Raw genomic sequence first — 15758 nt, 5'->3', positions numbered from 1 at the left:
CAAGAGCTTGGTGGCGCAACGCACCACCTCGTTCCAAAGGGGACGCTCATAATATCCATCCATCCACCCATGGTATCTTCGTTTGAAGGTAGGGGAAGTTGGCAGGCAATGTCATTCCAGTTGCGAGCAAAATATTAGGAAGGGCAGGTTCCACCGAGAAAGGCAGCCGATGTGATTAGAGAGTTTTAGTTTAGGGAACGCAAGCCGCTTGCGCACGCAAGAACTAGGGGCGCCGGTACTGCGCATGCGCAAACCAAACGTAGGGGCCTGAGCATGCGCAGTACCGTCGCCACTAGTTCTTGCGCACGCAAGCCGCTTGCGTCCCCTAAACTAAAATTCTCTATTGACGATAGCAGCAGCGCCTGCGCAAACGAAGTCGGCGTCATGACCACGCTCGGTGCTGTCTCGATAAACATATATGTTGTTCTCTCTACATGTGTGCCACCGATCGAGCGAGTCAAGAGGAATCCCACCAACCTCGCCTGGCCTCGAGCTCCACCACTGGAAAAGCTGGCGCCACCGTCGGCGTGACGTGCTAGGAGGGATCACGTGGACATAGCGGCCGCGTCGGCTGCTTCGGGCGCGCCGAAGCGAGCTGAAAACGAGTTTAAATTCCCTCGTACGCTGCGGTTTTCATTTAGTGGCGAAATTTACCCGCTTCGAGTGTCTCCTTTACAACGCTTGAAAGCACTACTACAGGTAGTGGCTGCCTTTGAAGGCGCGCGACATGGTAGGCTACTGCTCGGTGCCACAGGGCCGGACGCACGTAACGGAGGCCGGTGTCAGCCTTATTCACACGTAGCCGCAGGACAAGAAGCTGCGTGAAGCTTGGCTTGCGAAACATAAAACCGGCAAACAGTCATCGGCTACAACTCGGGTATGCAGCAAGCACAGACGCGAGGAAAATTTCTGCTACGGCGCCCGGTCTTCGATGTTCTGAAAACACGCACTGAGACGCATGCCCGAGTCCGCTGCCCGACTAATGTCATGACGGTTTGGTCTATGAACTTGTCGATGCTATAGATACTGGCAAGTTCAGTGGAGTAGAAAGGCAGCGGTAAGGAGCACATTTAAAGAAAGCATGGCATATGGTCATGTTTATGTTATGAATTAATGCACTGGATTACAAAAAAGGAGCAGCGGGAAATTGCACGCTGAGAACGCCGTTAAACATACAGTGCGACGCAACTCGAGAAATAGTATCGAAAGGTCAAAGAATTCAGAAAAAAAAAAAGATTGAATCGTCGCGACGGCACATCACAGTCCCCGTAGGCGTCGAAGTCTCTACAATGAAATTATTTTTGAACAGCTCTGATAGCGCCCACGCAACAATGGTTGCTTGTATACTGTCAAATGCTCATATTCTGCGGCCTAAAGCTCATTGCACGGTGCGAAAACGCGCGCGCGGGGAAAGCGAAACAGTGCGCGGACAAGCATGCAGACGCGCAGTCGGTCGCTGCGAATCTGCGCGATCGCTGCATTGAGGCTTCGTTCTGTTACGCTCCATTTAGTTATACAAACACTATAAGAACATATTTCACATGGTTTGCTCTCAGCGTTTACCTACCTTTCACGCAAGAAGCCGGTTCGGGAGACTCCATCGCGGCGACCGCGCGCAGTGGCGTTCACTGTACGTATTCGGTAAAGAGATAGCGGCTGTAAACAATTGTGTGCTTTCAGTTTGCCCAAGATTATTATTTAGACAGTAAGAAGCTTCTCTTGTTTCGAAAGTACTTGCAGAAATGTCCGGGAGAGCTCGCGCGTGGTGTTTTCAGTGAGCGCTGACAGCAAAACCTATGAGGAGCGCGCCACGTGATCCCTCATACTACGCCAGCGAGGCGCTTCCGATAGAGGGCGACTCCGTAACTCCTCGCCGCCAATATTCGGTTTAACGAACAGAATAAACCGCCTATGAAACCGCCGCCGACGAAAATCGCACTCTTAATTTCCCAACGTTTCGTCAATTGTCGAACATCGGCCTATTCCCCTTGGAGTGTTTCACACTCCAAGGGGAACACTGCCATACATTTCGAAACTACACAGTTTCCTATATGAAACTATGGCCAGGGTGGCCAGATTGGGCTATTAATAGCCAAATTAGGCTACTCTTTATGCGGGCTGGCGTCGAAAATTCCGAGTTGACTACATGGCTGTGTTTGGGCTATTTTTGCTTGAGGACTTCCGAGTCCCGAGGACCATGTCAGCACTGACAAAACTCGGAAACGCCAGTTTATGAAAGCCCAAAGCTCCTTGCTGCTACAAAGATAAGTAGACGATTTGGAAGGCTGTGTCTTTAAGCAATGTCGGCGCTGCGAGGATATGGTGTTAAGTCATGACGGCCATGTTAATATGTCATTCCAGCGCTAAGCTCTCTTCTTTTTGTTTTGGGTTCAGTGCCATCTGCTGCCGGTTCACGCATGATTGAGTAAGACAAACAGTGGGGCCGACAGCTGTCGAGTACGTGTTCCTTGCTGGCTGCTATACAGCAGACTATTTATTATGTGGACTTACACAGCAGCTTAAGTGTACATACGCATGTGGTGGCACGTCATTTTCACCCATGTTCATTCAATGTCTATCAAAGGTTCCTCAAAGCCTATCGCTTGGTTTTCCCGCAAATCACCGCGTTATTTATTTACCCAGTAACTTTAGGAAAAAATCCGCAAGTCGCTTTAAACGAGAGACGCGACGGTTCCAGTATTTATGTACAGTGTGCATAAAGCAGCTGTTGGGCTCGAGATAATAAATGTCTGGGCAGGCAGCGGCCGACGCATCTAATCTCAGGCCCAGCCACTACCGCTAGACATCGCTGGCTGACTGCGGAGTGCCCCGACGGCTGCCGTTGGCGCGCTCCACACAATGGTGACGCGCACTGTAGTACATGCTCAGCGAAGCGCAGTAGTCTCGACTTTCAAGACCAAAACGAAGTATTCTGCTCCAACATAACGTAGTATCACGGAGTTGTGGGCTAGCAGCAGGAGTGTGAAAAGCAGTGCTGGAAATCCAATGTTCCCCTTGCTGTCGGAGCTTGCTTTGTCCTTAATATCGCTGCCTCTTTTGAACGTGCAGCTTTCAAAAGCGTGTTGTTGAGCTAGGTTTCGTTGATAAAGAGTGATCCGGGAAACACCATGTCGAATGAGACACTGTAATATTAACTTTGGTCTGGCAGAGAGTGGGGATTGCTGCAAAGATTTTCAGCCAGATGAACAGTTTCTGTCGCGTTTAAACTGTGCAGTTCTATATGGTCCAAGTAAGAGAAGGAGTTAACTCAAACGGGGCTAGATTGCACATTTCCCAGACAACGCAAAGACATCCTGAGGTTGTCCGCAGGATGTGGAATCGCGGATATTTGAACATCCTCAGGCCATCCTAAAATGTCCTCAACTGATCCTACTTGGATCCATTTGTCCGTCCAAAGAACATACTGTGAACATTCTTTGGACATAATGCCAGGATCATCTCTGGACCATTCCAGTACCTTTCCAGGATGTGCCTATGCACATTTAAATAAGCCGTGAATGTGATTACACACTGGTGCTGTAAAATGGAATTACATGTGTAAATATCACTGCCGACCCAAATCCATTTCTTTCCCCAAATCGCATACTGTGAACATTCTTTTGACATTCTGCCAGGACCATCTCCGGACCACTAAGGCATGTTTCCAAGACGTGCTCACGTCCACTTCTAAAGAATCCATGAATGTGATTATATGGTGGTGTTCTACCATGGAATCATTCGTGTAAATATCACTGCTGACCTACTCTTTAAATATCTCATGTACACATCACAACGCAATGCGTAACATACTTCTTTTTGCAAAAAGAAAGGCTCGCAAAAGCTTAAATATAAAATTTATTATAAAAAACATGAATACATAAGGCATCACTCTTAATGCGCGAAAAAATTGTCTTCCTGCTACAGCAATGCAAAAATGAGTAATAAACTGTAACTGACTAAAAATGACTAGAAAATGAGGAATTAAAATACAATCTTTAAATATTAAAGAACGGAAAAGTAAAAATGAGTATTATAATGACGAAATTATCGTTAAAACAGCAAAATGTGGGAAAAAAGTCCTCCATGCTGTGGTTGAAACATGCTGCACTTCAGTGAGGCCTGCGTTGTCACTCCAGCAGCTCTAGAAAAGACACACAATGAATCACAGATTCAGCGTCTCTGACTTACTTTTACAAGAGAAACAAGGGAAGCAAGTGAAAAGACATGCCAGTAACTTAACTTGGCAATTCAAGGTGTACTCTTCAATTAAAAGGGAGATTTCAGAAATTAACTCTCAATGAGGAGGAAGTAAAGGCATATACCTTCGTGAGAGAAGGTAAGGCGTGGAGATACAAAACACAAGAGAACCAGACAACACAAGTGCCGTTTGAGTTTTCTGGTTCTCTTCTTGTGTGTTCATGTCCATGCCTTACCTTCTGTCACAACGAACCCCTACCAAACTAACTAGTTCAACTTTCTGTAGTTCTAAGCATCTACCATACTTATTCGATTATAAGGTGAGGGTGCAGTTGGGGCACCCAAGAAAAAAAAACTAGTATGAACAATAATATAAGGTGACATACAGTAGCCGACGAATTATTGAGACCCATCGGCATTCGCTAGAAATACCAAAAAGCACAGCGCCTCATCTTACTCCTGAGGTGTCGGCGGTGAAAGTTAGCAGAATAAACTGAATGACCAGTTGGGATTATATGCGGATGTTGCCTTATGGTGTGGTATCCTAGCAGTGTGGTGCGTGCTGCCACAGAAGCCACATTTGAAGGAGAAATTCACGTAAACCCACACTTCATCTTCATTATTAAATTTTATTTTCAAATACTAAGTATGGAATGTATGCACAGAATACCATACTGGCTCACCCGCCAAAGCTTATTAGTTGCTACACCTCTCACTGATGTCTAAAATTAGGATCACCAGAGATTTGGCACCACTACAGCCATATTGAATAAGTCACTTAATCTATCAGCGTCGCATATAAGGTAAGGGGTAACTTCTAGACTGAGGATTTCAGAAAAAATGCCCCGCCTTCTCCTCGAATAAATACGGCAAGTGGACACTTCATGCAAACAGAAGAGTACCAGCATAAAAAAACCTGTAGCCTGGACGCTTATCCCACTAAATAATGTTAAACTGCCCAACATAATCATGTTTCAGATTGTATTTTTAAGCACTTATCAGATCAGCTGCAGGAAAACCTTTGAATTATATTTAATAGTTAAATGTTATTAGATGAGGACCTAAATTTAATAATTACGAGAACCTATCAGAAGAAATACTCACCTGTGACTTTTTCAGACTGTTTGTTATTCTTTCTAAGCTTCTCCCCAGCGTGTCTGAGCCACGTTTTTACAACGTCCTCAACTTCACTTCTTTTTACAGTTTAAAATGTGCACTTAACACTTTCTGCAACAATAAGGAGATGCTCTGTAGTTATCTTGACAGTCAGTCATGGCATAAAAGAGAGCAGGGTCGTAACAGAAAGGGTAACAAAAGATGAGTGGCTTGCAGTTTAGTTTACACAATTTAATGCTGTATATTAGCTGTCAATAAAAAATATTCCAGAATATACATTTAATTCAGTTATGTTACTTATCTGGCCATGATGGGAGGCAAAGGTTTATGAGCAAGCCAGTGATGAAATATTTTATATAGCAAGAGCAAATAGTGTCTGCTTAATAGTGGAGAAAGATTCAAACTTCACAACTTGCATGTTTCAGACATGTGGCTAGAAACCACACATGGCCTTTGAAGGTGTTGTGTGCACCCAGTGTAGCCCTCCTGATTATATTATCAGCCAACAGGTAGCACTTGTTCAATTTATATTACGCATAATGCACCTATGTGGTTCTTCACAGAAAGTGGCTCAATCGTACACATGCTCTCTTTCATGTGAGCTTATTTGGTATTCAGGCAATGTGCACACGCAGTTCTTGTCGAGACAAAATTAAAAAATGATTATAAGTCAATAGCAGAAGTACTCCTTAAAGGTGTAAGGCGTTGAAGGGCCTTAGAAAACTATCCTGGTGCACCACAGCAACCTGCTGATAGCTACATTATGTGTGTAGTTTAACGCTAGAAGTCCATTTCCCTGCAGGGTGAAGGAGAAGAAACTTGCCAAAAGCAGAAGCAGGATACTGAAGTGTACTTACTATATATCAAGTCGCAGGTTGTCAACGACAAGAACTTCTTCTTTCCTTTTTGTCCGAGCCAACTATATTGAACAGCCACTTCCTGGGTCATCAGGGCTTCAAGAATGCGACGTGTAGACAAACTAACATTTCTTCCTCCTAAGGCAGCGAGTTCCCGTACCTGGAATTTACAAGGTTTTATATACCATTACAGGAATACCAACATTTCAAAGAACACTAAGCAATTTTTTATAGCAGGTGAATTTTCAAGCCACCCACTGAGTGAAAGCGAGTTTCAGGCTGCAGTGCAAGGTTCAATAAAACATGATTGCAGATTTTAAAGCATAAAGAATCCTAAACAAGATTTACATCTTATACCAAACATGCTACAAGTTTCTAGCATGGCACTGTTTTCATCGGTGTTTTATACCTCAGAGGTCAGCGCTTAGTATCTCACAAAAAAGTTCAATGCAATTCCAAATGACAGGCAAAGTAGTGGTCTTGTTTTATTTCATTTATGCACTTAAGCACAATGGCACTGCAAAAACCTTTAACATCACTGCTATACCCTCTTCAGTCTGACTGTCCACACCCATGGACAACTTTCATCCTTCTCGTAAATAAACCGGAAGTAATAGGCTAATATATTTGGTGTAATGGAAAACCGAGTGCAGGTGGCAGCATATGTCAAGCGTGTAATCCTTTTGTAGCAACCTGCTTTTCAGAAGATTGAAACTTTGTACATTATGTACTGCTGTACCATCAATGACAAAAATTATGAATGTGCAGTACATTTCAAATGCCACTAGATATGTAGTCATGCAAATACACAGTGGCATGTAGAAGCTTTGTAGTGGTAATGCCACTAGAGAACTGTAGAAATGGGCTCATTGTCCACGCACACGAGTTGCTGATATGAGTAATTGCTCACACCATCTGTTCAAGGAAACAGCCATTTTCAGGTTTGCAAAAGACCAGTTGACATAAATACTGACTTCGAAAGGTACTGTGTTATGTTGGATCTGAGGAATATACAAGTACACTGTTCACAAAATTAGTCCCTTAAGATATGGCTATTATACATTACATTTCGTTTTTTAAGTGCAAAAAGCCAGGTACATTTCACGCTTGTATATTTTCATTATTTATTCCCCGTGATGTTATGTAATATGTAACCCCCTACGTAATGCCTGTAAAAGGACCTTTAGGTACATGAAGAAAAAAAAAGTTTTTCTACCTGGAATTAAGAACTGCAGCGCACATAAAACCTTCTACATATACAAGCAAGGATACTTGCTTATTTCATACATAGAAACCTGGAAAAAGTTTACCGTGAGATATGTCAGTCAACCTCACGCTTATCAAATTCGTGTATAACAATACTCCACTAAAAACACTTACCAACTTTGACTTCATTGCATCACTTTCTGAGAGGCCTTGATCAAACAGTTCGAACTCCGTGATGTCACAAAATGGTTTTTCTAACAAATCTGCTTCAGGCTGCAGTTGTTGGTCACAAAGCTTTGCTTTTATTACGTCTAGTTGGCTTCCCAGGTGCTCGACTCTCAAGATTACCGTTTGTAGAAGCCTGATGACCTGCTTAATGCCTGAAATTCACGAAGAAAATGCGTGAGGACACTCTGGCTGATAATAATAATAATAATATATGGGGTTTTACGTGCCAAAACCACTTTCTGATTATGAGGCACGCCGTAGTGGGGGACTCCGGAAATTTCGACCACCTGGGGTTCTTTAACGTGCACCTAAATCTAAGTACACGGGTGTTTTCGCATTTCGCCCCCATCGAAATGCGGCCGCCGTGGCCGGGATTCGATCCCGCGACCTCGTGCTCAGCAGCCTAACACCATAGCCACTGAGCAACCACGGCGGGTACTCTGGCTGATCAGTTAATATTCATGCAGTTGTCAGGTTTCGTTTGGTTTGTTTAGTGTGATGCAGTCCTTCATTGATAAACAAATAACTAGCTCGTAGCCAACTGTCAAAATCAGTTGACTGGTGTGGAACTTCAGCACAGTAGTCACCCATCCTTCATTCTTGCCAAGCCCACAAGAATGATTGTTTTGCTATTAAAAGAGCGTCAATAAAGAAATAGAATTTAATAAGCTTCTTAGTGCCCCTTTGCTATATTGAGTTCATTAATTGGGCTCTGGGAACCCAAAAACATTGCTCTGCCAAGCATTCTGTCCACTTTTAGTCAAAACCCGCACAGTGGTGGCACTACATCTATAAGCTATGCGAAAAACAGTGTCAAAAGGTAGCACAGGCAAGTTTTTTTCATAGGGAAATCCGATTAAATTTGCCAAACCATTTTCCTTACTGAAATGCAGCAAATATTTCAATCAGGAATTATAATGGCAGCATGTGTAAAAAGAGGTGGTACTGTATTGTTAAAGTGGCAGTGCCAATCATGTTTCGTGTTAACTTCATGAAAAATGAGGAAAGGCTCTGATGTTACATCGGTGTCACACGGCCACTTTTTATTATGACTTGAGCCCGATCCTGATAGAAATTCTCAACCACAATTGACTCCCTCCCGCAATATTGCAGGAAGGAGCCAATCACAAGAGCCAATCACAACCCAGAAATTCGGTAATGATGGAAAGTGTGCCGTGCAACACTACCATTACTGCACACAATGCAGTCCAAAACATTTCTGGTTATTGCACAGCTCCTCTGCCCAATGTAAACCAAAAGGTCTACATTGCGACTTTATCGCATCAAACAAAATATGCTGACGTTCATACACTAGTCAATAAGCAGCAGTCAACAAGTTAACGGAGTACACAAATGGTGCTCTAGGCCATAGTAACTTTAATTCGAGCCCCAAAGAGCAACTGGCTCCCTTAAGAGGAAGCTTAGCTCGAAGGCTCCTATCTAAATACCTGGGAAAGGAGAAATCGATTTTCTCGGAAACCACTGCACCAAATTTGATGAGGTTTGTTACATCGAAAAGAAAAAGGATCTAGTGACTGTTGCGAATTTTTATTTGTCGTCAATTTGTTAAATAAAAATTGGCAAAAAACGCAAATTCTCAGAAATGAAACTATGATGTTTTTCGTAACTCAGAAATAAAAAATGATATCACAGTTCTGTTTATTGAACCTAATAGTTCATCTAAAGTGGACAAAATTTCTAAGCAACAAATTCATATATTTACACATGGAAAGCAATGATGAACATCTAGAAAAATAATCTATTGATGTAGCGCAAGTTTCCTTAAAGGTTGTGCAGGGCCTTCCTAGAGCATCTAGACCATGGTGTGCATCACTGTCTTGCTTACAATTTGCTCCGTTCACTCTGAATGCATGACTCTAGACAACTTGAAAGATTACTCAATCCTCTAACACATGAAACCTCTGGCTTAATATGAATTCTTAAATGCTTACCATCATCTGAAATAGGTGCAACAGACTGACTTGAATGCCACTTCTCATTGTTCCACTGTGTATTTCCCATTTGGCTTGCTCCTTCGAACGACAAAAAAAGAAAAATACATAATCATGTTCACCAGCAGGCCTTTAAGGTGTGTTACTGCTGAGTAGTGCTTGTGAAAGGAAGTCAGTTGTGTTACAAGACAATGCTTTACACATTTTGGCTACAACTTCAAGAGGTTCTGTAAGAAAGAAAACAGACAATGCTAGATTACATACTTTTCATCAAAGAGTGAGCTGTGAACGATCTTTTAATGCCTGATGATTCTTGCATTGCATCTTGTTCACCTCCAGACTCAGCCTCACCCTCAGATTCTGAAGTCTCGCTAGCACACATTTGTGCACATTGCACTGCGCCTTGATCACCTAAAAAAAAGGAGAGGAAACAAACCGACTCATGTGAATGACTGACAAGCGTCAAATAATGTAGCAAGCAAATCATAAGGAAAATCAGTAAAGATAACTCATTCGACCATCATCAAGAAAGTACACAAAGTACAAGAGCTTGTGTCTAAGACTAAAAAAAATGTAACTGGGGTTTTGCATGCCACATCTGTGACGTGGTTTTGGAGCACATCGTAGCGAGGGATTCCAAGTTAATGTTGACAACATGGTGCTCTTATGATGCACCAGAAAGCCACCGAAGCCAGGGTGAAACCTGTGACCTCGTGCTGAGCAGCACAATGCTACAGCCACTGAGCTACCATGACGGGTTGTCTCTAACACTGACTGATAGGTTTTAGTGTTCTAAAGAAACTGGAAGTGCCAAAGCAAAGGGCTCTTGTAAACCAAAAAAAAGCCAGTGTCCAGAAATAAGACACTGGTTGACAATCCTCAGTCAATCTTGTCTCAATTTTACTTTGTAGATCAAAATGCACGGCCGTTAAAATGCCATTAGAAACTGCTTTATGTTCCACTTTTGCAACAACAGCTTCAGGTACAAGCCATAGTGGAAACATGCCCTGTCAATTATTTATATGCTCCATCCTATGCTGACTGTTTTTCTATAACATGCTATGCTACCAGTAGATTTGTAAAGATTATTGTGCCATTGCCAGACATCATCTTGGAGCAGTTCCTTCTCAATATTCAATTTTTTGCAATGACAGCATTCTTAACATGCATTCCTTATATTATCAAAAGGCACAGACTTACTGCAAACATTGGGATCATTAGCCCTAGATGTTGATGCATGTGATGACTGCTTGTGAATACGTCTCCCATCCCTCTTCTGTGCTTCTAAAATTGAAAAAACGACATTGAAAGGATTCGAGAAACAAGCTACAATTCCTTAGTGTACCAACCACATGCAATGTGATTTCAAAGCTCAGATGTCGCCAGTTTCTAGTGAAAGCAGAGAGCTTCATTTTACATAGCTGTATAAAAATTTACAATGTAGAGGTGAATTTGCAAAATGGCAGGTCACTGCCCACCTGCCAGAGAAACCCACATGTGTTTTCTTTGAAGGTGCAGGCCTACTTAGCATATTAGTGGGAAAAATTATGTGGCATAGAAAAATTAATACGAGGAATAGGGTGAACAAAGCTTGCTAGTGTGAAAAACAAATAGTAAACATACTTTTCATCATAGATGGCGGTGGAAGTGGTAGTCGCTGCACACTTTCCGGACTTGAGCTAAGGGCTCTTCGTTGCTTTTTTCTTTTGCCCCGTCCCAGGTCCACTTCGCTCCCCAAGTCTGACCCATCTTCAGCTTGCTTGAGTTTTTGTCGCGCTGCATCATATGTTCCTACGGAAAGTGAAAAATAATAATGAGCATAAATTCAAGCATTGCCCCAATTCTTCAACTGAATGTAATTTTAGATAAGTTTTCTAATAATGTTACGAGATCTAGAGTTACCATGCAACCTTAAACAAATTGTTGCGCTAGTGCGTATATGAGCTTTCATTTCTGAATGAAAAAGTGATTGTCACCTAGTAAGCATGTAAAACCTACAGTTGTGCCACCAAAGAAGATCTTTCTAAAGTTACTTTTTAGTTCAGAGATGTGTGCACACATTGCAATTTCAAGTACATTGCCAAAATGAACATGATTATTATGTTATGAGACATGCTACAAAAGAATTAGAAGAGAAATATAAAACTTACTGAATGTGTCTATGGGCACACATGGCACGACTTGCCAGTTGGAGGATGGAGAGGCTCCACATTTGGCTAAATACGAAACATTCTTGGAATCCTGTGGCCACAAGCAGACATCGCCATGCAGCCACTTGGTATGTACAAGAGCCACAGAGTTGCCTTCCTCTGGAAACTTGACGCCTGCATATTGATCACCTTAAAGAAAAACAACATATGTATTGTACAATTCTACATACAGGAGTTTCTTCATCATTTACATCTTCAGATGCACAAGAGGAAATACAACCAGCTTCTTTTTGAATGGAACTCGCATGCATTTTTCCGAGACCCATGTCAGAGGCCAACACCGCAGCAAGGAAGGCTTGGACACAATCAATATTCCCAGTGCTGATGAGGGACAGGGTGTCAAATATACGTCATCTTTCTTCAGGAACTTCCTTCCAATTATGTATGGTATACCTCGCGCATTATGGGCAAAGTTCTCCACCACAACTACACTTCCATCAAGGAGCTTGCAGCAGTTATTCCTCCTACTAGTGTCTAAGACAATTCCTTCCGGAAACGTCACTTTTTTGAACTGTGGCCCTTGGCAAAGAGGCACAAGAGGCCCATCTTGATGTTGTACTGTGAGCAGAGGGGAACTGCTTACGGTCATTTTTTTTCTGCACTGAAGCTTCTTTGTTTCAGCAATTCTGTTTGACAGTTGCTCCAGTGGGTGCTGCGGCTTTCTCAGAAGCTTCTTGATGGTGCCCATGTGGCTCTCAAATGGAAATGCACTCCATGAGTCCAGTGGCCCCAAATGTCTTACATCATCTGCAAGGTGGCATAGCCCATGTACATTATGGGATACACGGTGCTGCCCATATATTTCTGCAAAGCCTCTCACAAATAACTTCAAAAGCTCCTCAGCATAGTCAAGCTCGGCAGCTACTGCGCTTTGTGATGCAAGTATGGTTATTGCTACATGAAGACACAGAAAGTTTTCATACATCCCTTGTGGCACTACAGAAAACAACACCAGTGGCCCACTATAGAACAAAAAAACCTGAATTCTGTTGCTTTCCAGCGATCTATGTCATGTAGACCTCTTGGACGTCGATTGAAGTCAGATGGTACAAAAAGAGAAAGCTCTGTTTGCTTGGCTGAAATGCGATTTTGTGCAGAAGCCCCTTGTCTAATCTGCTTGGGACCTCGAAACCACAACAGAAGCAGTTTTCGCATGACTCCTAGACACACAAGATGCATATAATCCAGTGGCACGTCTTTGACCAAGTCAAGTGGCAACTCCTCAAGAACTGTATTGCCAACATGGTGTCGCTCTTGAAATTGGCCTCGAAATGTGGTGTTAGTGCGCAGATTCCCACTTTTTGCCGGAAAGCACACTCTCCCTTCACTGTAGAGGCCTTTCACAGTGCATTTTGTACAGCTGTAGTACCCAGTGTGGTTTCTTACACTCAGGATAAATGCTCGTGCAGGTGCATCGCAGATGATGGCATTTATTCTGATAGGTATAACCTGTGCACCAAAACAGATGCCAGAGCTAATGATTTCCTTAACTTCATCAACAAACTGACGGAGAAACTCATTTGCATCATCTGGTTTTTTTTCTCCAAAGAAGACACCCACAACAAAAGGGTCATGAGATTCGATTTTCTTTACATGACAAAGTATTGTCCAAAATTGTTTTCTAGAGCTCTTTGCCAGAGGGAGCCCATCAACGTGAAAATTGAGAGCAAGCTCCAATGGTACATCCTTTGCTATATCTAGCAGTTCACGAAGAGGTTGCACGATACCAAAGTGGCAGTACCGCCCTCCAGCTATGTTGACTATGTTTAATGACTTTCTGGGCGTTTCTAGCAGCGTTCTTGCTGATCGTGGAAGGCAAGAAAAACATTCATGACCACGCAAGATTCTCAAAAGGGCAGTAACTGAGCTGTGGGAACAGCCGTACTGAATGGCCCATGCTCGTAATTGGTCGCTTAACGGCGCGACATGGTCTACCTCAGGTTGCTCTTCTTGATGCACATTCGTTTGCTTCATTTGCTCCTGTAGGCACTCAGAATCCGAACTACTGCTGCAGAACACGGCGTCGTGCTCGATGCTGGGCCGCTCACGTTGGTCGGATTCCGATGCAACATCGCTGAACAATGAGCTCCCACTAGCAGCGTCAAGTTGATTGCGCCAAGTGCTCTCTCCAGAGCCAGATGGGTGCACATTATTCTGCTCGCTATTAGTTCCAGTTTGCGATGGATTTAGGATCATAAAGAATTCATCTACTCTTCGGTTCCTCAAGCGGCGAAACCATCGGTCACTCGCCGACATGGTGCACAAGGGTACAGTACTTGGCGCTAAGCGTGAACAAGTAGTCGTCTCTAGAATACCGCAACAAACTACTCCACTTAAGGTTTTTATTTCACTAACAAATAAAATGCACTCACCTCCTTTTTCCGATTCCGAGGGCATGCCTCCGAGGAACAAAATACCGCAAGGGAGGTCGCTGCAAACTCTCCTGCGGCAAATACAGAAAACACGCGAAACGCTGACGGCTGACTGGCCTTCTGCTTGACGCTTGGACGTGACTTGACTTTGTTGCATGCACAACGTTGCCAGCATTCGCCAATCTCAAAGGCCTTGTTTTTATGCACAACAAGTGCCGGAACCCTCCGAGATTCCCTTTTGTTGAGAGCCTGCACTAGTCTGCGCCATGTGTACCGGTTCTTCGTGCAAGCAAGCCACTGAAGCACAGCCTAGAAAAATATGAGAAAAATGATGTTTGGGAGCGAAAAAACGTAACGGAAACTCCCCTGAGAAATTATTGGACAGTAAGTAATCATTGTATGGTAAACTTTAAAAAAAAAACAGCAGTTGGCAACTAACACACGTACGGCTCGCGCGGGGTTGTGTTACTCCGCCTGCCAATGTGACCTTTTCAAAATGGCGTCGTGCTTAATACCTCCAGAGCGTCTGCTGTTCTTGAAGAGGCTTTTCATCGGAGGAAGCGATAAGGTGTACAACAGAAATGAACAAAGTATATGAAGTCTGAGTATTTCAATCCTCAAAAGTCTGCGGTACAGTTCATTTTACTGCTGACCCCGTTTTACTCATGAGATTTCACTGCCGACTTAAACTTGACAATAAATAGTTGCTGCGAAGCATGCGTTTTATTTCAGCTCAATAAAAAATTTGGTTTTCACCACTCCACTATAGCATACGAGTGAAAACGTCCAAAATTACGCGCTTATAATTTAGTTTTTTTGATTACCATCTCATTTAGGTAACAGGGAAAGTTTGAAGTACGAACTATTTGCAGCCTCGTGGGGGAACAGTGGCTAGCGGTTATGAGGGCGTGGGATCAGTCTTTTTCTGGGGCGTCCAATCAAGCTTAATTGCTACCTACATTTTAGTATAAGTTTCAGCATTCTTGCCTTGGAAATTTGCATAGGTTTAAGCCTGCTGCAGCTAAACTGTGGGTTTTCGAGGTATTGCGCACTACCACCGAAATCGGCCACTCACCTCCGCTGCCTTGGTCGGCCTGGTATTGCGCTAACACCGGGTTCAGCCCACGTATGGCGCGTTACGTTACCCCATGTATTCCTACGGAGCGCGTAGATATGTGTTAAAGACGAACAGATAGGCAGATTTCGGGGGAAGCTTAGCCGAAGAATGCCTACAGCATCAAAAGAGAGGTGCAGTTCGCCATTTTCCACACAGCGGCTAAGCAGCAAGGGCGGATCGATGTTCCACCTGCACCTGCCTAGCGCACGTCTAGAGGCTACAGACACCATCTATATCAGATATACGCTTATATATATATATATATATATATATATATATATATATATATATATATATATATATATTATTATTAATTAAAGATTTATTCAATTGCCTTATTCTTAATTCCAAGACAGATTTATGCCGGCATGCACATTTCATGGCATAGATACGATGGTTAGCATACATATCGTTCGTTGCCGCAGGCACGTGAACTTCTGTCACTATCACTAATTGACAATGAATATGCTATATATATATAATTCATTTATAATTTTCTGGTT

At 43.1% G+C, this 15758-nt stretch overlaps 1 protein-coding gene across 4 annotated transcripts; it reads right to left on the bottom strand.

Annotated features, from left to right (window-relative positions):
- Positions 1-3837: 3837 nt before the first annotated feature.
- On the bottom strand, positions 3838-14269 carry LOC135921841 (uncharacterized). Of its 4 annotated transcripts, XR_010570647.2 has the most exons (10): positions 14139-14269; positions 11707-11895; positions 11180-11347; positions 10757-10840; positions 9821-9967; positions 9557-9637; positions 7551-7756; positions 6171-6330; positions 5302-5424; positions 3838-4141 (listed from the first exon to the last, which is right to left on the bottom strand). XR_010570647.2 is itself a non-coding variant. In XM_065456214.2 (9 exons), the coding sequence occupies exons 1-9, from the start codon at positions 14161-14163 to the stop codon at positions 4128-4130; spliced, it is 1074 nt and encodes a 357-aa protein (XP_065312286.2). In that variant the 5' UTR covers positions 14164-14269; the 3' UTR covers positions 3838-4127. The 4 variants fall into 4 exon arrangements, 2 of the variants coding, with proteins under 2 accessions (XP_065312286.2, XP_065312287.2); XR_011508779.1 differs by lacking the exon at positions 10757-10840; XM_065456214.2 differs by lacking the exon at positions 5302-5424.
- Positions 14270-15758: the final 1489 nt, after the last annotated feature.

Source organism: Dermacentor albipictus, chromosome 9 (assembly GCF_038994185.2).
Source record: "Dermacentor albipictus isolate Rhodes 1998 colony chromosome 9, USDA_Dalb.pri_finalv2, whole genome shotgun sequence".
NCBI classification, from domain to species: Eukaryota; Metazoa; Arthropoda; class Arachnida; order Ixodida; family Ixodidae; genus Dermacentor; species Dermacentor albipictus.
Note: the sequence above shows the minus strand (reverse complement) of the source record. Positions and strands in the feature narration are given on the sequence as shown.